Raw genomic sequence first — 22,157 nt, 5'->3', positions numbered from 1 at the left:
TACATAATAGTGGGTATATGCCATCCATTTGTCTAAACCCATAAAATGTACAACACCAGGAGTGAACCCTAACGTAGACTATGGTCTTTGGGTGATGATGTGTCTGTGTAGGTTTATCACTTGTAACAAATGTGCCACTCCAGTGGGAGATGTTGATAATAGGGAGGGCTGTTCGTGTGGGGGCACAAGGGTACATGGGAAATCTGTATACTTTTTGCCCAGTTTTGCTGTAGATCTAAAATTCTCAAAAAAAAAAAGTATTTTTTTTTAAATTTTTTTATTTATTTATGATAGGCACACAGTGAGAGAGACAGGCAGAGCACAGGCAGAGGAAGAAGCAGGCTCCATGCACCGGGAGCCTGACGTGGGATTCGATCCCGGGTCTCCAGGATCGCGCCCTGGGCCAAAGGCAGGCGCTAAACCGCTGCGCCACCCAGGGATCCCAAAAGTCTATTTTTAAAAAGAGTTCTAGGCTCCCATAATTGAAAAGTCTAGAGCTAGGGCAGGATTCAGTCATGGCTGGATTCAGGGGCTCAGTGATAGCATTTTTTTTTAAGATTTTATTTATTTATTTATTCATGAGAGACACACAGAGAGAGAGGCAAAGACAGGTAGAGGGGGAGCAGGCTCCCTGGGGAGCCTGATGCAAGACTTGATCCCAGGACCCGAGGATTACTCTCAACCACTGAGCCACCCAAGTGCCCCACTGATAGCATTTTGATGCAGTCTTCATCTCTCAGCTTTGCTTTCTTTCCTCACTCCAGTAGGGGAGGTCGAGGGACTCCAAGCTCGATGATCCCTAGTATAGGAACAGGCTCTCTGCCACTAGGAAATTGCCTGGATAGGGCTCCTACTGTCTGGCTTGAGCCTGTGCCTACCCCTGGAGTCAGAGAAGGGAGATCCCCCTCCTTCCCAAGAGGAAGATTGAAGTCTTGTTGCCAGAGGAAGGAAGAATAAGTTTTGGGCCTGCAAAAGCTGTAGAGCAGATGATCAAGGTCCCTCCAGGTCTAACATTTGATGCTTCCAATGCCAGCTGCCTGCCCTGTGGGGGCTTTCTGCAGAAGGAGGCAGAGGCAGTGTTTACACTTCAGAGGTCATATGGAATGGCCGCGAGTAGCTGAGAGGGTGCTGGGCATCGCAGGAACAGGGTGGCTGTGTTTGGGAGCTACCGAGAAGACCAGTTTGGCTGGACAATGGGTATGTGAAGATTGGTCTATGAAAGTATATTGAGGCCAGACTGGAGCCTCCCAGGATCTGAGTCCTGCCCCCAGATTTCCCAGCCTCACCTATACTGGTTCCTCCAGGTGTTAACATCTCAGGAGGGAATCTCCCTGGGGTTAGGGGAGGCTGTGCTTCCGTGTCTCTGATGTCCACCTCCCCCTAGGCATTCCTGGTATATGCTGCGGGTATCTACTCCAACATGGGCAACTACAAGTCCTTTGGCGACACCAAATTTGTTCCTAACCTGCCCAAGGTGAGTTGGGAGAGTGCCGGGGAAAGTAAGGAATTTGGGGCTGGCGGGATGGTAGTGGGGGCCTAAGCGGAGGGAACCTTGACCCTGCCACTGCCATGCTCCTCACATATAATGGAAAAACAGTGTTTCTTCTTGACTGTGCTGACCTGAGGGCATCCAAGGGAGGGATGTGGAAGTGCTCTGGGAACATGAAGTGCTTGCAGAAATGGAACCTGGTCATCACGGGGGATGGTGGAGAGGCCCAGGAATGGAGAGTCCGTCACTGGGACTGTGGCGCTCGAGCCTAACTGGGGCAGAGGCAGTTCTTACACCTGGGTTTCCCGCACTAACTGTATACACAAGTTGCCTGGCCATCTTGTTGAAATGCAGTTTCTGACTTAACGGTTCTGTAGTGGGGCCTGAGGTTCACCATTTCTTGAGCAACACCGATGCTGCTAGTCCATCAGTCACACTTTGAGCCAGGTCTCAGACTGTGGGAGAAAAGCTGGGTGTGGAGGATCGAGAAGACAGGTTTGGGTGCTATGGCCTTTTTCCCTGCAGGAGAAGCTGGAACGAGTGATCCTGGGGAGTAAGGCAGCTCAGCAGCACCCGGAAGGAATCAGGAGCCTCTGGCAGACCTGCAGGGAGCTCATGTTCTCTCTGGAGCCAAGGCTTCGACACCTCGGGCTGGGGAAGGAGGTGAGGCCCCCAACCATACGGAGTGTGCAGGGCATCCTTTGAAGTCACCTGGCATGGAGGGGAGGGTACCGGGTACTGGGCAGGGACGAAGTGGGCTTTGGCTCACGCTCTTGAGGCAAAGCTGCCCCCCACCACGGGCTTCAGTTTTGTCATCTGTAAACTATGAAGCAAGTTGGATGGAATACTTCCTGAATGCCTTTCTGGTTCTGACATCCTAGGGAGGTGTATGCAGAAGGGAAGGAGAGAAGAGCTGAGCTGAGAGTTAGAGGGAACTGAGGAGGAGAAGATGGGCCAGGAGGGATCCCAGGCTTCCCACCTCTGGAAGCTATCTAGCAACTGCCTATTGTGAGGGCCATGGCAAGCTTTCAGGGTGGGCCAGCCCAGGAAAGGCTGGAGCAGAGCTTCAGGGAGGCTGGAGATGGGCCTCTGTTTGTGATTTGTGTTACAATTTTTTCCCCTGGAAACAGATCGAGGAGGCAGAGTGGGGGATGCTGGGAGGGGGTACAGGAAGCAGGGGGCTGGGGGTAGTATGTCTTGACCCTGGCAGTTCCTCCTTTCCATCTGTCCCCTTCACTGACAGGGAATCACTACCTACTTCTCTGGGGATTGTACCATGGAAGATGCCAAACTGGCTCAAGACTTTCTGGACTCACAGGTTTGAGGGTTGGAATATTGGTTTGATGGGGCCCCCTTGCCATTGGCACCCACTCCTGGGTCTCAGCTTGGGTCCAGAGACACAGCATTTTGGGTGTTTGAAGTAGAAAAGACTAGTCTTAGAATCATTGTCTAAGAGCTGGCATGGCTCCAGTGAAGACGTGCCCATGTGTGCCAGCGATAGAGCTGCTCCCAGGCTGAAGGCCTCATGACAGCCTCAGGGCAGGATGGTGCAGAAGATTAGAGCTGCTTCCTGTTGGGCCCTGGGTCTGGGCCCTAGACTCCTAGGGTCTGCTTCCCAGCAGCTGTGTAACCAGTTTCCACGTCTGCTGCCTCGCGTGGCCCTGGGTTAGCCGAGAGCGTGTAGTGCTTGACACAGGGGAGTCAGCACTTAGTAAAAGTTAGGGCTCAGCATATGGAGTAGAGTGGGAAAGCCTGGCCTGGCCTGCCCACCTGCCCTCTCCCCATCGCAGTGGACTTAGCCAGGTTCCCCCAGAGGCCCCAGCCTGCTTTGCCTCTGTACCTTCCTTCCCTGGTGTGGACCCCTTTTCCTCCCACCTTGCAGCCCGTTCTGGACTTACTCTCCTTCCCCATACCTCTGCCCTGGTCTCTTCTAGAACCTCAGTGCATACAACACGCGACTCTTCAAGGGTGTCAGCCTGGATGGGAAGCCCTGCTACGAGGTGCGGCTGGCTTCTGTGCTTGGCATGGGTGAGCTGCCTCACACACCCCTTCTAGTCCTGGGCCCAGGAGGGTTGGTGGGTTCTGCAGGGAGTAACAGTCATAATAGTTACAGGACATATTGACTACAGACTTACTGGTCACTGTGTTCATGATGTGCTCTGTGCATGGTGGTACCTCTGAGGGGACCCTAGCCCTGGGGCTGGCCATGACGGCAAAGATACAGGGGAAGTACAAGGACAGAGAGAGAGGTTCCATGCCACTTGGAGGGTGTTACTGCTGCGAGCCTCTGATGGTCCCTATCCTTCAGGTAGTGGCACAAAATACAATAATCCATGTGAATAATGGGAATAGAGGCTGGGCCATATGCCCCATAACAGGCTAGAAGTCCAAACTGCGCATCAGTGAGGGCTTCCTGGAAGAGGTAACCATATGGATTTTTGGAGGTTCAGGACCTAGAAAGGTAGAGATGGCGAATGTCCTAAAGTCTGCTTCCTGAGTATCTCTCAAAGAGCCCTCCAAGGGCTCTATCATTCAGAACTCTTCTTAAGTGAAGAGTCTATTGCATATTTGCCTAAACCAGAAGGGGACTTAACAGACTTGGGTAATTAAGAAGCCTAGAGTAGGATGGCTTCAAGCACAGCTGAACACAGCTGCTCGGACAGTATTCTGAGGAATTTCTCTCTTTCTGTCTCTTGGCTCCATTCTCTGACTTTATCCATGGCATGTTCCTCCCACACAGGGCCTGATAGTCAGTTACCAGCCTGGCCACCCAAGCAGAAAAAGGGTCCTTTCCTCCCAGAAGTTCCTTCAGTAAGGTGTGGGAGTGGCTCTAGTTTCTCTATTTTGGATCCCATATTTATCTGTGAACTAATCCCTGTGGTCAAGGCACAGATAGATCTCTGATTGTCTGGACCTTGATCCCAAAACTGTCTCAGAGCCAAGTGATGAGCCCAGCCCCTCCCACTCACCTGAACTGGAGGAGCTGGCAGCAGGGGATTCTCAGAGGAAAATCAGGGTCTGTTACCAGGTGAGAGGGAAATGTATGCAGTGTAGAAAGAAATATGCAGGCCCTATGAGGACCTTTGCAACCTGGCCCTCCTTTTCCACCTCCCACCCCCTAGCCTCATATCCCTGTTCACCTCCCACTTAGACTCTGCCCCAGCCATGCTCAGCAGCTTACAATCCCCCCAAAACCCCATGTTCTCACATACGCTGTCTAGGACTTTGATGGTCTGTTCCCCTTCCACCTTGAAGTCCTCTTACTGCCTACACATTCACGTGATGGACACCTACTCATCCTCTAGACCATCCTAGGGCATCACTTATTCTACGACATTGCCCTGTCTTTCCATGACTTTCCTTCTCTTTTCCCATCAGCACACCCAGTAATGTCCCAGATTTGTTGTTTTGGACTACAGGCTCCTCAAGAGGAGGAAGGGTGTGTTTCATTGACCACTGTCTCCCCAGTGGCTAGCACTTGGTAGAAACTCAGATATTTGGTGTGGGAATAGATAAAGATGGCATCAGCACTTCTGGTGGAGGGAATGGTGTGAGCCCAGAGCACGGTGGAGGGAAAGTTTAGGGATTGGCAAGTCATTTGATTTGACTAAGGAAGGGGATATTGGGTTCATGGGAATAGGAATAGATCACACTGGAAAATAAGCCAAGCCTATACTTACATATACTCTACTATGTATAGGATAGTGCTTGAGAGTGTGGCTCTGGAGCCAAGCTGCCTGAGCGTACCTGTTGTGTCATCTACTGCTGTGTACAATGCCCCCCAAATTTAGGGATATAAACCCACCTCTTCATGCTCACAGACTCTGTGGGTCAGGAATTTGGATGGGGCATGATAGGAACAGCTTGTGCCCGGTGACAATATCTGAGATCTCCAAAGAGTTGGAGACTGGGTTGTTACCAGCCCCTGGGGACTGGAAACACCTTCAGGCTTGCTCACTCACACATCTGGTGGAAGATGGTAGCTGTCAGCTGGGACCTCAGCAGGGGCTAGGGGCCAAAACACCTCATGTGGCTTCATCACATTGCTCGTGTTGTCTGGCCTCCACGAGTGGGCATTCCAAGAGAGCCAGGCAGCTGTGTCACCATTTATGATCTGGCATCAGCAGTCATGTGGCATCACTTCTGCTAGAGTCACAAGCCTGCCCACCTTCAAGAGGAGGGAAAAGAGCCCTCACATCCTGATGGGGGATGTCACATTGGGAGGTGGGGAGAGACTCTGGTTATCTTTTTTCTTTTAAAACATAACCTAGAAGTATGTCCTACTGTTCAGTGACAACAGGCAAAATGCAAGAAATCCCCACAAATTGAGTGGCATAAGACAACATAAATTTCTTCTGTTGCTGTTCTGGAGGTCCAAAGTCTGAAACAAGACTCCAGTTCCTTCGGGAGCCTCCAGAAGGGGAATCTATTTCCTTGCCTCATTCAGCTTTAGTGTCTAGAGGCAGCCTGCTTTCCTTAGCTCATGTCCCCTTCTTCACTTCTCTTCAACATATTCTCTTCATTTCATCTTCTACTTCCCATTCACCCTCTCATCACCTGATAAGGCTCCTTATATTTCAGGGATGACTGTCTTTTTTTTTTTTTTAATTTTTATTTATTTATGATAGTCACAGAGAGAGAGAGAGAGGCAGAGACATAGGCAGAGGGAGAAGCAGGCTCCATGCACCGGGAGCCCGACGTGGGATTCGATCCCGGGTCTCCAGGATCACGCCCTGGGCCAAAGGCAGGCGCCAAACCGCTGCGCCACCCAGGGATCCCGATGACTGTCTTTCTAAATACAGTTTGCCACCCTAGGTTTGAATCCTGCTCTGCCACTTACTGCCCATGTGACCTTTGGAAACTTACTTCTCTGTGACTTTGTTTCCCCATCTGTAAAATGGAGATAACTCCCCCTAGAGTTGATGTGAGGCTTAAATGAATTAGCTGACGTAAAGCCCTTAGAATATTTCCTATTATGTTATATGCGTATTTTTCGAAAATGAAAATTTCTACTAACTTCTGTAGGCCGTGGAGAGTCATTGGAGATCTTAGAGTAAGAGTGTCACGGTGAGAAGTTTGCTGGGGTGTTTTACACTAGCCTTTTCCCTGAGCAAACCTTCTTCCCTCAGAGCCCACTCTGCATTCTGAAATGACTTCCAAGCTGAAGAGCTATGAATTCCGGGGGTGCCATTTCCAGGTGACTCGGGGAGACTATGCGCCTATTCTCCAGAAGGTGGTGGAGCACCTGGAGAAAGCCAAGGTAGGGGTGGCTGGGGGCTGAGGTGTGCAAGCTCCAGATCCCTCTGGGCTGCAAACACAGGTGTTGGGATGCATGGGTGGCCTCAGGCTGACCCACCCCTGCTCTCTCCCAGGCGTATGCAGCCAACAGCCTGCAGGAACAGATGCTGGCTCAGTACATAGAAAGTTTCACCCAGGGCTCCATTGAGGCCCACAAGAGGGGCTCCCGCTTCTGGATACAGGACAAAGGCCCCATCGTGGAGAGGTGAGGCACCAGCCTTCACCCCAACTGTCCCCTCCTCCTGCCTGCCCCTCTTCCATCTCTGTTCTTTGCTCCCCCAGTTACATCGGGTTCATTGAGAGCTACCGAGACCCCTTTGGTTCCCGTGGAGAGTTTGAAGGTAACTCCTGGAAGGAGGGTGGTCAGCTTATAGACCCTTATCCCGATGTCCCCTGTGGGCTCTCCCCTCGCTTGGCAATAATAATATAGGTAACCAGAACCACTGTTGTTGGTTTACTGGATACTGGGCACTTAGCTATAGTAGTTCATTTGGACACTGTCCTCCCATGACAGTTGCTATCCACACTTTACAGAACTGGTGACTTAGGGATGGCTGGTGGGTGGCCAAGCCTGGCACCTTGGCTCTGAGCCACTTTGCTGTGCTGCCTCTGCTGTCTGATGTGGACACAGGCAACAGTCGTCCCAAGCCCAGCTTTGGCTGTGTGACCTCCCAGCTGTGTAAACCCCACATCTGAGCATCAGTCACTCCCTTCTGGGTGTCTTGGGAAGTGAGGCATTTATAGCTCTATATAAAAACAATTATGGGATAACACATAATTATGCAGGCTGCTTAGCACAAGCCAGGTACATAAAAGGTCCTGGGTGAGTGGGAGAATAATTAACATCATGACTGTGAACTTGACTTGGCTGCTGTCATCCCAAGGGCAGGTGGGAGGCCTGCCCATACCCCCACAGGATTCACCTGTGCAAGGCAGGGAATCCAGCCTGAGGATTTAGACTTCTGTGCCAAGCCTTATCCTCCTCAGCCCCTGGAGATAGACTCTGGAGTATCCGACTACTAGAAGCCAGAGAGATTAGCTTGGGAAGAGAGAGGAAAGCCCTGGCAACTGGTGGGGGGCTTAGATCTGAGCCTATAAATGCAGGCCCAGGGTGCAGGTGATGCAGGGGCCAAAGGGGAGGACAGGTTTGCACACCTGCAGCTTCCCTGCCTGGATCCTGATTCTCCAGGCCAAGACCCCAGAACCTCCTAAGCAACCTTGATCTCAGAGGCTCCCCTCTTTACCTAACTCATTGTGGTTATTAGAAAAGTAGTCCAGGGGTACCAGGCTGTCTCATTCAGTAGAGCATATGACTTTTTTTTTTTTTTAAGATTTATTTATTTATTTATTTATTCATGAGAGAGACAGAGAGAGAGGCAGAGACATAGGCAGAGGGAGAAGTAGGCTTTACACAGGAGCCCGATGTGGGACTCAATCCTGGATCCCCGGGATCACAACCTGAGCTGAAGGCAGCCCCCTAACTGCTGAACCACCCAGGTGTCCCAAGCATGTGACTCTTAATCCCAGGCTTGTGAATTCAAGCCCCACACTAGATGTAGAGATTACTTAAAAATTTAAAAAAAAAATTTTTTTTAAAGGAAAAGTAGTCCATGTTCACGGTCACAGATTTTGAAAATAGATTTGAAAAAAAATCATCCATGATTGGACCCACCTCAAGGTTAAAATTGGGAATGTCCATTGTGATTTTTGTTTATTTGTTTATTTAAAGACTTATCTATTTATTTTATTTTATTTATTTATTTATTTTCTTTTATTTATTATTTATGATAGTCACAGAGAGAGAGAGAGAGGGGCAGAGACATAGGCAGAGGGAGAAGCAGGCTCCAAGCACCGGGAGCCCGACGTGGGATTTGATCCCGGGTCTCCAGGATCGCGCCCTGGGCCAAAGGCAGGCGCTAAACCGCTGCGCCACCCAGGGATCCCCCTACCATGTTCTTTTATTTTTACTTTTATTTTAAGTAGGCTCCATGCCCAATGTGGAACTTGAACTCATGACCCTGAGATCAAGGGTGTACCGACTGAGCCAGCCGTTCTTTTAAATAGCTGCGTAACATTATAATTTCTCATGACATTTGATATTTTACAACCCGACTAATATTTGCATGGTGTGCCATCATATAGCTGCGCCCTGATTTATTTAACCAGCCCTTGTGGTTGCTTTTTCTTCTCTGCTATTTTATTTTTTTAAAGATTTTATTTATTTATTCATTCATAGAGATGCAGAGAGAGAGAGAGTAGCAGAGACACAGGCAGAGGGAGAAGCAGGCTCCATGCAGAGAGCCTGACGTGGGACTCGATCCAGAGTCTCCAGGATCACGCTCTGGGCTGCAGGTGGTGCTAAACCTGCGCCACCGGGGCTGCCCTTCTCTGCTATTTTAATCGTCGTGTCTTCCTGACCTTGTATGTCAATTCCACCTGACACAGGGAGGCTTTGCCAAGTCTAACCCTTGGCCAAGTTACTCCATTCTTTGTAAGAGCCTGACCAGGCAGTAGTTTAGGCCAGGCCTTTCCAAGGTATAGTTCATGCGGGGTTCACAGGAATTATACCATGAAGGGTTTAGTGCTAAGTAGCAGGAGGTCTTGCCTACAGGACTCTTCAGTGCTTCTAATATGCAATGTATATCAGGAATCTCTAAGAAGTCGGAAGTAGAGCATATAGTATTCAAACTTATTTAACCAGGAAGCTTTTTCTTTATGAAGGCTCTCATAGAAACTGCATCTTATGGAGTGCAACTTTGGAAACAAACAGCGGCTAGGTTTAACTGCATTAAACCTGAAAGGATCAGTCCCAGCCCTCCTCTGTAGCAGCCATAATCCCCACTTCACAAGCCAGATGCTCTAGCCATGCAGGATAGTTCAGTTGCTCCCAAAAGAGAACATATTTTTTTGTTCATGTAGTCCCTTCCATGGGGAATCTGATCTTTGCCTACCATCCTCTATGTGCTCCCTCCCACCTCCTTTTAAGGTCCATCTCAGATGTTACCAGTGAAGCCTTCTCTTTGCATCCTGTCCACCCCAGGGACCTCTATGAAGGCAAGGCCAGGCCTGGGTCACTGTCCCACTGGCCAGCAAAGGGTGTTACATGCAGCAGACATTTAGTACCTGCATGATGGCTGGAGGGGTAGCAGAGTTGAGTGGGGGAGGGGACCCCTCGAAATCCTGCCAGCCCACAGCCCACCTCCCTCCCTACAGGCTTTGTGGCCATGGTGAACAAGGCCATGAGTGCCAAGTTTGAGTGTCTGGTGGCAAGTGCGGAACAGCTGCTGAAGGAGCTACCCTGGCCCCCGGCCTTCGAGAAGGACAAGTTCCTCACCCCTGACTTCACCTCCCTGGATGTTCTCACCTTCTCTGGCTCTGGCATCCCTGCTGGAATCAACATCCCCAACTGTGAGCTTCCTCAATCTGTGACAATAGCCCCTAGGCCTCCATTTAGAGTTGCCCCTCCCCCTCCACACAGTGGCCCTGGCCATGTACCCTACTCAGTTCTCCATCCCAGCAGCATCCTCCTGTCTAGACTCCTTTGTCTGTGGCCCTTGATGTTTGCCCCTTCGCCCTGACTCCCTCCCCACCTTCTCCAGATGATGACCTGAGGCAGACGGATGGCTTTAAGAATGTGTCGCTGGGAAATGTGCTGGCTGTGGCCTATGCCACACAGCGGGAGAAGCTTACCTTCCTGGAAGAGGATGACAAGGTGGGCACTGACAGCCCAAGGGTTTGGGTCGGGCCTGGCCTGATAGCCGGCACAGGAAGGTGGAAGGCCCAGTGCAGGGAGAGGAAAGAGCGGGGCTGCCATCCCAGCTCAGCTACTTCCTGGCCTCATGGCCCTGTTACATGGCCTGTTTGCTCACCTGTCAAGCAGCAGAGGCAATCCCTTGCTCCAGGTTGTTGCAAGGATGAGATAGGCCAAGAGGTGCCCCTCATGGAGCCTGGCATGAAGGAGGCATTAGCTGGCCGCGGGGCTGTGGTGGGGCAGTGGGTAGCATGGATCTCTGCTTGTCTTGGTAGGACCTGTACATCCGCTGGAAGGGGCCCTCCTTTGATGTGCAGGTGGGACTGCATGAGCTGCTGGGCCATGGCAGCGGCAAGCTGTTTGTACAGGTGAGAAGTGTCCACAACTCCCCTCCCCCATGGTCAACCCCAGCCAGGTTGAAGCCACTTCTGTCTTTGCCTTCAGGGGCTTTGGGTTAAGTGGGGGAAATGGCCCCTGAAGGAAGGAAGTCCCTATATCACCCTCCCCCAAGCTGTCCCAGGAGCCCCAAGGGTGCAGAGCCTAAGGGACAGTCCAGCTGGGGTCTCCTGCACAGGGAGGGTTGTTTGGCTTAGGCCACAGAAGCCTGCCCTGGAGGTGACTCAGCACCAGGGACAGGGAGGCTGTGAGGGACAGTCTTTGGAGGCTCCCAGTCCGGAGGCTGCTGCATGGTCTGGCTTTGTACTACTATTCCCTGGAACCTGTACCTTTCCAGGTATTAATAGGGAGTGAGTCACATCTCCCCAGAACAGCCCCTTCCTGCCAGCCCATCCGAGTGGCTGGAGCCCCTGTGACATCCATGCACAGAATATAAAGCAGACAGACAGCCTTCCTGCCAGGCTGAGAAGAGCCCTTTCTGGCCCCCTAGCACAGAGCTGCACAGATGAGATGACCAGAGGCAGGTGGGGCCAGGACATCAGAGAGAGCAGGGTTCTGGCTTGGGTCCCGCTTGCTGTGGGGTAGGGCACCTCACTGAGTTGGGAGGGTCAGGGGTCAGGAGGCTTCAGAGAGCAGCTAAAGGGGACAGCAGCCTAGCATTGGGCCTTGTCCAGGCTTAAAGCCACAGGGCAGTGGGGACAAATGTGGCCACTCCGTGTCCTTGGATAAGTTAGTTCTCCTTCCTGAGCCTCAGTTGGCCCATCTGTAAAACAGGGACCCTGGCTCCTACCATATGGGCTATCATGAGGAATAAAAGCAAAGCCCTAGGTCTTGCCTGACATAGTAGGCCCTCTGGAAATGGGTGTTATTGTCAAGAGATAGTGTGCATGGAGGTGATGTGCTCCGATTCCACTCTGTGGCTTGTAGTGTCTGAGCCTCATTTCCCCCCTCCCTGTGAGGTGGGGTAGCAGAACCATGGCAGGGGGGAGGTTGTGAGGAATAAACGGATGGCGCATAAAAGATGCTTGGCACATGGAGTAGTTAGTGAGGCTGATGCTTATTGGAGGTAGAGAATCACAGGCCATGGCCTCTGCCAGCATGGGGAGCAGCAACCAAGCTGCCAAGCTTTCTGGACCATCCGCTGGTACATACCTGGGGTCTGGAGATCCCAGGTCTGGGTTTTCATGTGGCTGGGGGCCAGGGTCACAGGACTCAGGTTTGGAGGCAGCGGCGTGTGGATGGCACTTGAATCCCTCCCTGGCTGCAGTAATGGGCTGGGGCAGGCACCTTTCCCTCACTCATCTCATGTCTTGACCATTCTGCAGGATGAGAAAGGAGCACTTAACTTTGACCAGGAGACAGTGATCAACCCAGAGACGGGTGAACAGGTGAGGGCAGCCTCGGCAGACACCCCAGGTGCTGGGGGTCTGGGCATGCCTGGGGTGGCAGCTGCCCCTAAGCCTACCTAATTCCTGGGCCTCGCCTCCCAGATTCAGAGCTGGTACCGGAGTGGGGAGACCTGGGATAGCAAGTTCAGTACCATCGCCTCTAGCTACGAAGAATGCCGGGCTGAAAGCGTGGGCCTCTACCTCTGCCTCAACCCCCAAGTGCTGGAGTATGAGCAGCAGGCCGGGGCGGGGGGGTGGGCCTCCCTTGTGGATGGAGGGTGTACTGGTGGGGGTCAGGACCCAGGCAGCCTCTGACTGCCCCTGCTGCCTCCCTGCCCCTTCCCCAGGATCTTTGGCTTTGAGGGGGCTGATGCAGAAGATGTGATCTACGTGAACTGGCTCAACATGGTTCGGGCTGGGCTTCTCGCCCTGGAGTTCTACACCCCTGAGGCCTCCAGCTGGAGACAGGTGGGGACCAGAGAGAGCCATCAGGGGGAGGGCCGGCAGTGGGGTCCAAGGTCAGGATTCTAGGTGTAGAGATGGGACAACCATATCTACCTACGAGACCCGTGAACTGGGTTTAATCCCAGACTAGTGCTTATGGGGGTAGGTCACACTGCTGTGAACTCAATGTCCCTGTCTGTGCAACGGGAGTAATAGTCTCCTTGCCCACCTCTGAGGGCAGATCAGCTGAGGTGATTTTACTACAACTGCTAATAACTGACCTGTGTCAGTGCTACACACAGTTCTAAGCACTTTACCTGAATTAACTCCTTGCTCCCAGTGTCAACCCCAGGAAACTATTATTACCTTCATTTTATAGATGAAGAAATTGAGGCACAGAGAAATTAAGTAACTTGCTGGTAAGCAGCACAGCCAGGATTCAAATCCAAGCAGTTTGCCTTCAGGCTAGGCTGCTCAGTTATGAGATGTCCTTTGGAAATAGAGTAAACAATAGGAATGTTTTTAAAATTCATACAAGTATGTCTTGAGGGAATCTTACATCATCAAAATAACATGTTTTAGAGTCAAGAAACTGAGGTCTGAGTCTTTGCTCTCCCTTAACAGTTGTGTGATCCTAAGCAAGGCATTTCACCTCTCTGGGCCTCTGTTTATCATCTGTAAACTGGGTTTCATGATGCCTACTTGGTCCCGCTGTGGAATACAAACAAGATTGTAGAGGAGAAAGTGCTTGGTGACCTGGACTGTTGGGGGGCCAAGGGGTATCTGCTATCATCAGGGAGGGGTTTGGAGCAGTGAAGGACATGGTGGTTAGCAAGGGGGAAGCACAGGGCTCTCGGTCCTGCCTGGAAATGGCCTTCCTGTTTCCCAGGGCAGCCTGCCTTCCCCTTGTGAGCAGAGAGGGGATGAAGAATTTAAGGGGAGAGGAATAAGTAGAGAAAGATCCACAGGGTGAGGGAGAATGAAATGATAAGAATAATTGACAAGGAGTGAGCACATATTATATTCAGGCTTTGGACCAAGCTTCTGATGTATCTTATCTCAGGGATGTAAATGATTCTTTTCTTGTTTGGCTCTGGCAGGCCCACATGCAGGCCCGATTTGTGATCCTCAGGGTCCTGCTGGAGGCTGGCGAGGGACTTGTTACTGTCACTCCCACCACAGGCGCTGATGGGCGCCCAGATGCCCGGGTCCGCCTCGACCGCAACAAGATCCGGCCTGTGGGCAAGCCCGCCCTGGAGAGGTTCCTGAGGAAACTTCAGGTCCGTGGAGCCCTCTTACCTTCCCACCTCACCCTGTCTCTCCATCCTCTAGCACTGCCTCGTAGCCTTCTGATCATCCGTTCATTCACTCATTCATTCATTGGACAAGTGTGTACACCGAGTGTGACCATGTGCCAGGCATGGTCTGGCGTAAGCTATGAGCGGTTTCTTATGTTGTGGTGAACGTGTAAACAATAAGTGAATGAGATGATTTCAAATCATGACAAGAGCTATAAATTGGTGATGCAATAGCAGGTGAAATTGGAGGGAAAAGGAATGTACAGCTTCCTTAGCCTGGGTGGTCAGGGAAGGCTTCTTGGAGGAGATGGCGTTTAAGCTGCAATTTGAGTGCCAGGCAGGAACCAGTATGAGAAGGTCTGTGAGCAGAAGAAACAGAAAGCATAAAGCATAAAGTGTGGGGACTGGAATGAACTTCATGAGTTGAGGGACAGAAGGAGGCCTGGAGCTTAGTAGGTGAAGGACAATGGTCAGTGTGGCTCTGGCTTCCCCCCCATGTAGGAATGCTTAGAGTCAGGACTTTTTGGGGTTTTGATGACACTATTAACTAGCCATGTCATTGGGGCAACATATTCTGCCTTGCTGGGCCCCACTTTTCTTATCTAATTAATGGGATACATCTCCTGCCTCACCTGGCAGCAATCAAATGACACAACATATTGAGCAAATAGAATGTTGTGTTATCCAAGCCAGTGTGACATGAGGTGTGGTCCATGGACGAGCAGCATCAGCCTCACTCAGAAGCAGGCTACAGATGCAGATTCCTGGGGATCGCCCCAGACCTGATTCAGAAATCATGAGAGTAGCGCCCAGGAATCTGCATGTTTACCTGCCTGCTGTGTGAATCTGACACTCAGCAAAGTTTGAGAACCATTCAAAGGCCCCCTCTCCACTGTGCAGTACCTTCCATTGGAACTGGGTCCTGCCAGCTTTTTCAACTGATAGAAGGCCCAGTCTTCAACTCAGCAAATATCTCCATGATCATACTCCTACCTGTTTCCAGAAAGGATTTAAGGCATTTTTAAATAAAAGATGTGTTTGGCCTTTAAAGTAAAATAAAATTAGAAATTAGGAATTAGGGTGGCCAAGGTGGCTCAGCGGTTTAGCGCCACCTTCAGCCCAGGGCCTGATCCTGAAGACCAGGGATCGAGTCCCACGTCGGGCTCCCTGCATGGAGCCTGCTTCTCCCTCTGCCTGTGTCTCTGCCTCTCTCTGTCTCTCTGTATCTCTCATTAATAAATAAATAAAATCTTCAAAAAAGAAATTAGGAATTAGTAGATGCAGAGGTACCTACGTGGCTCAGTCAGTTAGGTGTCCGACTCTTGATTTCTGCTCAGGTCGTGATCTCAGGGTCCTGGGATCAAGCTCTGTGTTGGGCTATGAGCTCAGTGCACAGTCTGCTGAAGATTCATTCTCCTCCCTCCTCTGCTCCTCCTCCTCTCTCACTCTCTCTCTCAAATAAGTAAATGAAATCTTAAAAAAAAAATCAGTATATGCAAAATGCAACGTAGTGTGTCTTAGATTAGATTCTGGAATAGAAAAAGGTCATTAATGGGACAACTAGGTTGAAATCTAAAGAAGCCTAGAATTTAGTTGATAGTAATGCACTAATTTTGTACAGTGTTAACAAGAGGAGACACTGGGCAAGGGGCATATGGAAACGCTCTGTTCTATCTTTGCAATTTTTCCGGATATCTTGAGTTATTCTAAAGTTGTTTATTAATAATGTTAAGTCACTAGGTGAAGGAATCAAATCTGCTAAATCCTAGCCCAATATTGAACTGAGTATGGAACAAGCAGAGAGTGTTCCGTTCTAGAGACTGAACCAGTTGGATCTCTGTACAAGAGAAATCATTCAGCAGGATAGACAGTAACCTCAGCAGTAGCTTTACAGAAGATAGGAAGTATGGAGATATTTTTGACATGGCCATTTGTTTGATCAGACCCCTAGCAAAAGCCAAGAGCACAGCAAGGAGACAGCAAGTGGGGAAGATGAAGACATTTCCACAAGGAAAGGCTTCAGCCAGGGTCACAAACACAGTCCCTTTTGGCCCACCTTGTATTGTGAAAATTGACAGGGTCAGGTATAAATCTGCTTCTTGGAAGGACTGGCATCAATAGGCTCAAGTCCCATGTAAACAACTGGTGGAAACTGAGCAGCAGCCACTGTATTTTGGCATTTGGACATGGCATGGCTCCTCAGTTTGCTAGGTCTCCTCCTTATACCTGTCCTGCCTCCAATTGGCTTCCATGTTACCAACTCCCTGTTTAAGTTCATGGGATCCGACATGGTGGCTTGATAAATGTGTCTCCACTAATTTCTGTGTGCTTAGTACTGCTGGGAAGAGAGAAGGATGAAATGTTCTCTTTAACTGTCCCCCCGAAAAAAAAACAAAAACAAAACTTTCCCCCTGGAGATCATTCTCCACCACCTCCACCACCACCACCCCCTCCCGCAGAGAATCCTTATAACCCTGAATCTAAGAGGTGGAGGCTTACCTGGAGGGGGCCCTAGTAGGAGTCCTACTTTGACACCTGCTAATCAGAAGCAGTAAGGATTGGACATGCAAGATGTCAGATATTTGGAAAAGAACCAAATGCAACTCCCAGAAATAAACTGCATAACCCTTGAAACTAAAAATAGGCAGGTTAAACAGGTTTGAGATCCAGCTAAAGATAAAAGAAAGTATACAACACGTAGCACAGAGACCAAGATAGAAAATTAAGAGAGGTGAAGAGTCATTAGGGGCAGTGTGGAAAGGTCTAAGGTTGGGGCACCTAGGTGGCTCAGCTGATTGGGTATCTGCCTTTACCTCAGGTCATGATCCCAGGGTCCTGGTACTGAGCACTCTGTTGGGCTCCCAGCTCAGCAGAGAGCCTGCTTCTCCCTCTCCCCACTCTCCCCACTGCTCTCTCTTTCTCTCACTGTCTCTCTCTATATATCTCAAATAAATAAAATCTTAAAAAAAAATAAAATAGAAGATTGAAAGCATCCTTAAAAAAGGGAGGAAGAAAAAAAAAAAAGGGAGGAAGAAGAAAATGAATAACACATCAACTTGCGGGAAGATATTCAACCTCTTGGGCAATCAGAAAAGCACAGTTTAAATCACATGAGCTTTATACCCACCAGCTTGGCAAAAATGAGAAGCTGCCAACACCAGCCTGGTATACAGAGCAGGCAGGACTGACAGCCACTGCTTCTGGGAGCAACACCTGGTACAGCAACTTTGGAGAACAATGTGGGCTCGTCTAAGGTGGAGCGTTCCCTTGACCTCTAGACCACTGACTCTCCCAGAGAAACCTGCACCTGTTCATTCTGTTCATCAGGAGGTGCCCAAGGTGTCCACAGGGTGCTGAGAGCTAGACAGCACAAGTTGCCCATTCACATGGGAAGAGATTCACCTGTGGTGTTTATGAGTGGAATAGTGGACAGCAGTGAGAAGGGTGAACTGCATGCACGAACACAGATGAATCTCACACATAACTCAAGCAGAAAAAGCAAATCACAGGACACGAGCAAAAGTTAAAATAACCTGGTCGAGAGCAGAATTCAGGGAACATAAGGGAATAATAAGCCCAGAATCAAAGATTATTGCCTCAGACAGGAAATCCTTGGGACGCCTGGCTGGCTCCATCAGTAGACCATACAACTCTTGATGTCACAGCCATGAGTTCAAGCCCCACACTGGGCATGGAACCTACCTAATTAAAAAAAAAAATTTAATTTTTATTTTATTTATTTATTTTTATTTTATTTTTATTTTTTTAAAAGATTTTATTTATTTATTCATGATAGTCACACAGAGAGAGAACAGCAGAGACACAGGCAGAGGGAGAAGCAGGCTCCATGCACCGGGAGCCCGATGTGGGATTCGATCCCGGGTCTCCAGGATCGCGCCCTGGGCCAAAGGCAGGCGCTAAACCACTGCGCCACCCAGGAATCCCTATTTATTTATTTTTAAAGATTTTATTTATTCATGAGAGACACACGGAGAGAGGCAGAGATATAGGCAGAAGGAGAAGCAGGTTCCATGTAGGAAGCCTGACATGGAACTCCATCCCAGGATTCCAGGATCACACCCAGAGCCAAAAGCAGACACTCAACTGCTGAGCCACCTGGGCATCCCCTTTTTTTTTTTTTAATTTTTAATTGAAAAAAAGGGAGGGAACTAACTCTTAAGCTGGGTGCTGGTTGTATGGGCATCTTGTTTTTTTTAAATAATCAATGTATCACTTTTTATAACCTATATATTATAACCTAATATATATTCTATATATTTTGTATATGTAATATGCTTTTTTTTTTTTTAAGAGGAAGATGATAATGCTTTCTCTGTCTGCAGCTCAAATGAGACAACCAAATGAGAAACATTAGCTTCACTTTACTGGGCACAAGTGGTAATACCATGAGACAGCAGATACCATCCAGGGTGGGCACAGTTGGCTGTGGCCCCTGGCAAAGCCCCATGGATGCAGGGAGTTGCCCGTCATAGGCACTAATTCTTTTTGCCTTCCCACAGGTGTTGAAGTCCACAGGAGATGTGGCCGGAGGCCGGGCTCTGTATGAGGGGTATGCAGCGGTCACTGATGCATCCCCTGAGTGCTTCCTCACCCTTAGGGACACAGTGCTGCTCCGCAAGGAGTCTCGGAAGCTCATCGTTCAGCCCAACACTCGCCTTGAAGGTAATGGACTCCCCAGCCCCCTTTGATTTACAAAAGGAGGCCTGGAACCCATCCCTGGGCTCAGGCAAGGCTACCTGAGGTGACTCCTGCCTCTTTCCCTCATTCACCCAGTCCTCCCCATGCCAAACCCTAGGTCTGAACCTTGGCATCTACCACCACCACCCCACACATGCAGGGCTATGCTGCTTATAAGATAGCAACTGGAGGTTTGTGGAAGGTCAGCAGAGCAGGGGCTAGTGGAACAAACAGACCCCAGGCTCTTGGAGAAACCAGGCATGATCCTGAAGAATCAGGCCTGTCGTTAAAAAAAAAAAAAAAAAAAAAAAAAGAATCAGGCCTGTCGTTACCTGGGGACGAGGGTGAGGGGCAGGCATGAATTGGACCCAATGGGCTGGTGGAACCCAAGGGACAATGTGACTCCACAGAGCCCAGGAGAGCGATCAGCAGGCCCATGGGCCCTCTTCCTTCTCAAGTGATGATTCTGTTTCCAAAAGCCTTGACCCTGTCTGCACTGCACCTATTGTATTGGGGGCCCTTGGGGGCCCAGCATCCTGCTGCATTTCCTCTTACCTCTTAATCCATCTTTCCTGACTCCTGTCACCTGAGGCACCTAAGCAGAGGTGCACCATAGTGTGAGGTTCAGAGCAGCTCTGTGACCTTGTCTTCATCCATAAAGCCAGTGTTGATTGTGTGCTGATGCTGTAGCAAACCTGAATTGGGTACTTCCTTCAAGCTCTTACTGCTTTCCATGGATTAACTCTTTAAATCCTCACCACAGGGATGGCTAACAGGCTCAGTCAGTGGAGCATGTGACTCTTGACTTTGGGGTCATGAGTTCAAGCACCACACTGGGCACAGAGCATATTTCAAAAAAATAAAAATAAATCCTCACCATAAGCCAATGAAGTAGTTACAGTTTACATCTTGCAGTTAAGAAAACTGAGGCACAGAGCTTACAGCTCTTTACTGGAGGAGCCTAGAGTCAGATTAAGAGTGCTCCTCACTCCCATAGTCACAAGCAGTTGTGAAAGTTAAATGAAATAATTACTCTGCCTGGTGAGGAAGACACATTTAAGAGGCTTATTTCCAACTCTTTACACTGCACTTCAGAGGCTTCAGGGGGTTTGACCCTGACCCCTGGAAGGCCTCAGAGACCCCTCTTCCTGGCTCACTGGCTCCCGGGGCTCATCGCCTTTCTACGTTCCAACCCCCTGAGCTCACTCCCCTCCCATAGCCTTTGCACTCACTGTTTCCTCTGCTGGGCACAGTCTGTGGTTGGTCCTTCCTATCATTCTGGTCTCTGTTAAAGACCCCTCAACCTAAAGCAATCCCTTCATGCACTATCACTCTACTATTTTCCTATATGCCATACTTCATATCAGCAGGAATAGCACATCCCCAGCAAGTAGCTAGCATAGAATCTGGCACACAGGAGCTGCTTAATGCATGTCAGATGAGTAATAGACAAATCATGCCAGACACGGAGTAAGTGCTCATTACATTACCATTTTGATTGTCCAGCCCGTTGTGGCTCTTGGGGATGGAGAGATGAATCAGACCCAGGCCCTTGCCTCAAGTAGTTCACAGTCCATTAGGAATAAGACCTAGAGAGGAATGATCACAGCCAGGGAGTGTTAATAAGCGCCCAAGGGGGCCAAACGGTGTCTGAACACTTAGAGAAGGGAAGATCACATTCACCTTTGAGGGAATCTGGGGAGGAAGTAGTTAAACTAAGCCTGAAGACCAAGTGGGATTTTCAAAGGGATGGTGGTGATGGTGGTGGTGGTGATGATGATGATGGTGAGTAACTTTGGAGGACTTCCATGTGCCAGTCACTGGGTAAAAACTTTGAATGGATTAACTCCCAACAGCCCCATGGGGAAGTTATTGTTTCATTTTTCAACTGGAAACTGAGACATTGAGGGGCTGTGTATTTGCCTGCGGTCAACAGTTAGTGGGTGGCAGAACCAGGATTTAAACATGTGCTGTCTGAACCCAAAGCCTGTGCTCTTAGCTACATACACCCCACAGTGCCACAAAGCATGACAAGGCTCTATGAGTGGGTGGAACAGTGAAAGTATGTCGGAGGGAAATGCTTCCCATGAGGACTCAGGGGACCCTCAGAACAGCCCATGAGTTAAATGGGTGCCCCTTTAGTTCTTCTGAGTGCTCAAGATAACGATGCTAGTGATAGCTAGCACTTATTGAGCATTCATTCGATGCATTATTGTATTTAATCACTGTAGCTTCTTGAAAGAAGAAGCCCTGTGCTCACCCCCACTTTATAGGTGAGGAAAATGAGGCTTGGACAGGTTGTGAAACTTGTCCAAGGTCCCACAGTAGTCAGAGATGAAACAATTGCTGGACTGTACGCTCCTGGAGGCCAAGGACTGTCTATTTAACCTAACATGGCACCAGAGTATACACTTATTAAGTGAATGAATGAATGCAACAATTCATTGAATACTCCCTCTTTAATGCTCCCTTCCTCATCAGGTTATTGTAGAGATTAAATTAGATAAGAAGACACTGAGCACAATTTTTGGCACATGGTAAGAGCTCAGGAAGACTACCTGCTCCTATGATTATGATTGTGATTATCTGCTTCCTTTTTTTTTTTTTTTTTTTTAATTTTTATTTATTTATGATAGTCACAGAGAGAGAGGGGGGGGGGGGCAGAGACATAGGCAGAGGGAGAAGCAGGCTCCATGCACCGGGAGCCCGATGTGGGATTCGATCCCTGGTCTCCAGGATCGTGCCCCGGGCCAAAGTCAGGCGCCAAACCGCTGCGCCACCCAGGGATCCCGATTATCTGCTTCCTATTAAGACCTTTACCTGCTGATGTTTTTTTTCCTTCTCCTCTCCAGACTCAGAAGTACAGCTTCTCGAGTATGAGGCCTCTGCTGCTGGCCTCATCCGATCCTTCTCCGAGCGCTTCCCAGAGGATGGGCCCGAGTTGGAGGAGGTCCTCACTCAGCTGGCCACAGCCGATGCCCGGTTCTGGAAGTGCCCCAATGAGGCCTCATCTGACCAGGCTTGAGAGATTTATGCAGCTCCTCCCCCAACTCCACCAAACCAGGGTTGCAAGTGACCCCCCTTTCATTTGTGTGCTAGGGGAGGAGCAGGAGCTCGCACCTTGGTGCTACCTCAGCCAAGGGTGGTGACACTAACCCCTTCCATTTGTGGGCACTTGCCAGTTTACCGAGTGCTTCTCCTGTGTTATCTCATTTGATCTGCACTGCCCTTGGAAAGAGTGGGCAAGGCCGGGCTCCTTATGCTGCTTCCCAGATAAGGGAATGGAAGTTCTGAGAACTATCTAAATGCTACAGGACTTAAAACCTCTCCCAATCCAGTGCTCTTCATTACTTTTATAACCAGAAAAATAAACATTAGAAACAACCACCATCTTT

At 49.7% G+C, this 22,157-nt stretch overlaps 1 protein-coding gene and 1 long non-coding RNA gene across 6 annotated transcripts in view; one reads left to right on the top strand and one right to left on the bottom strand.

The window, feature by feature from the left end:
- The window catches only part of DPP3 (dipeptidyl peptidase 3), a 33,092-nt gene extending 10,940 nt beyond the window's left edge, over nucleotides 1–22,152 (top strand). For all 5 annotated transcript variants that reach the window (XM_038563823.1, XM_038563822.1, XM_038563825.1 and 2 more), the window contains exons 3-18: nucleotides 1,385–1,474; nucleotides 2,015–2,152; nucleotides 2,733–2,807; nucleotides 3,424–3,517; nucleotides 6,619–6,749; nucleotides 6,862–6,992; nucleotides 7,070–7,128; nucleotides 10,001–10,195; nucleotides 10,387–10,499; nucleotides 10,814–10,906; nucleotides 12,260–12,322; nucleotides 12,425–12,549; nucleotides 12,670–12,790; nucleotides 13,867–14,046; nucleotides 18,585–18,747; nucleotides 21,615–22,152. In XM_038563823.1, coding sequence (XP_038419751.1) covers nucleotides 1,385–1,474; nucleotides 2,015–2,152; nucleotides 2,733–2,807; nucleotides 3,424–3,517; nucleotides 6,619–6,749; nucleotides 6,862–6,992; nucleotides 7,070–7,128; nucleotides 10,001–10,195; nucleotides 10,387–10,499; nucleotides 10,814–10,906; nucleotides 12,260–12,322; nucleotides 12,425–12,549; nucleotides 12,670–12,790; nucleotides 13,867–14,046; nucleotides 18,585–18,747; nucleotides 21,615–21,787 — 1,944 coding nt within the window. In that variant the 3' untranslated portion in view covers nucleotides 21,788–22,152. The remainder of the gene's footprint in view (nucleotides 1–1,384; nucleotides 1,475–2,014; nucleotides 2,153–2,732; nucleotides 2,808–3,423; nucleotides 3,518–6,618; nucleotides 6,750–6,861; nucleotides 6,993–7,069; nucleotides 7,129–10,000; nucleotides 10,196–10,386; nucleotides 10,500–10,813; nucleotides 10,907–12,259; nucleotides 12,323–12,424; nucleotides 12,550–12,669; nucleotides 12,791–13,866; nucleotides 14,047–18,584; nucleotides 18,748–21,614) is intronic.
- On the bottom strand, nucleotides 17,095–21,741 carry LOC119864264. Its single transcript, XR_005373615.1, has 3 exons — nucleotides 21,583–21,741; nucleotides 20,253–20,351; nucleotides 17,095–17,766 (listed from the first exon to the last, which is right to left on the bottom strand). It is a non-coding gene; the product is annotated as an uncharacterized LOC119864264 (long non-coding RNA).
- Nucleotides 22,153–22,157: the final 5 nt, after the last annotated feature.

The sequence above is a fragment of the Canis lupus genome, chromosome 18 (assembly GCF_011100685.1).
Source record: "Canis lupus familiaris isolate Mischka breed German Shepherd chromosome 18, alternate assembly UU_Cfam_GSD_1.0, whole genome shotgun sequence".
NCBI classification, from domain to species: domain Eukaryota; kingdom Metazoa; phylum Chordata; class Mammalia; order Carnivora; family Canidae; genus Canis; species Canis lupus.
The sequence above is the reverse complement of the archived record's forward strand: the minus strand, read 5'-3'. Positions and strand labels throughout refer to the sequence as shown.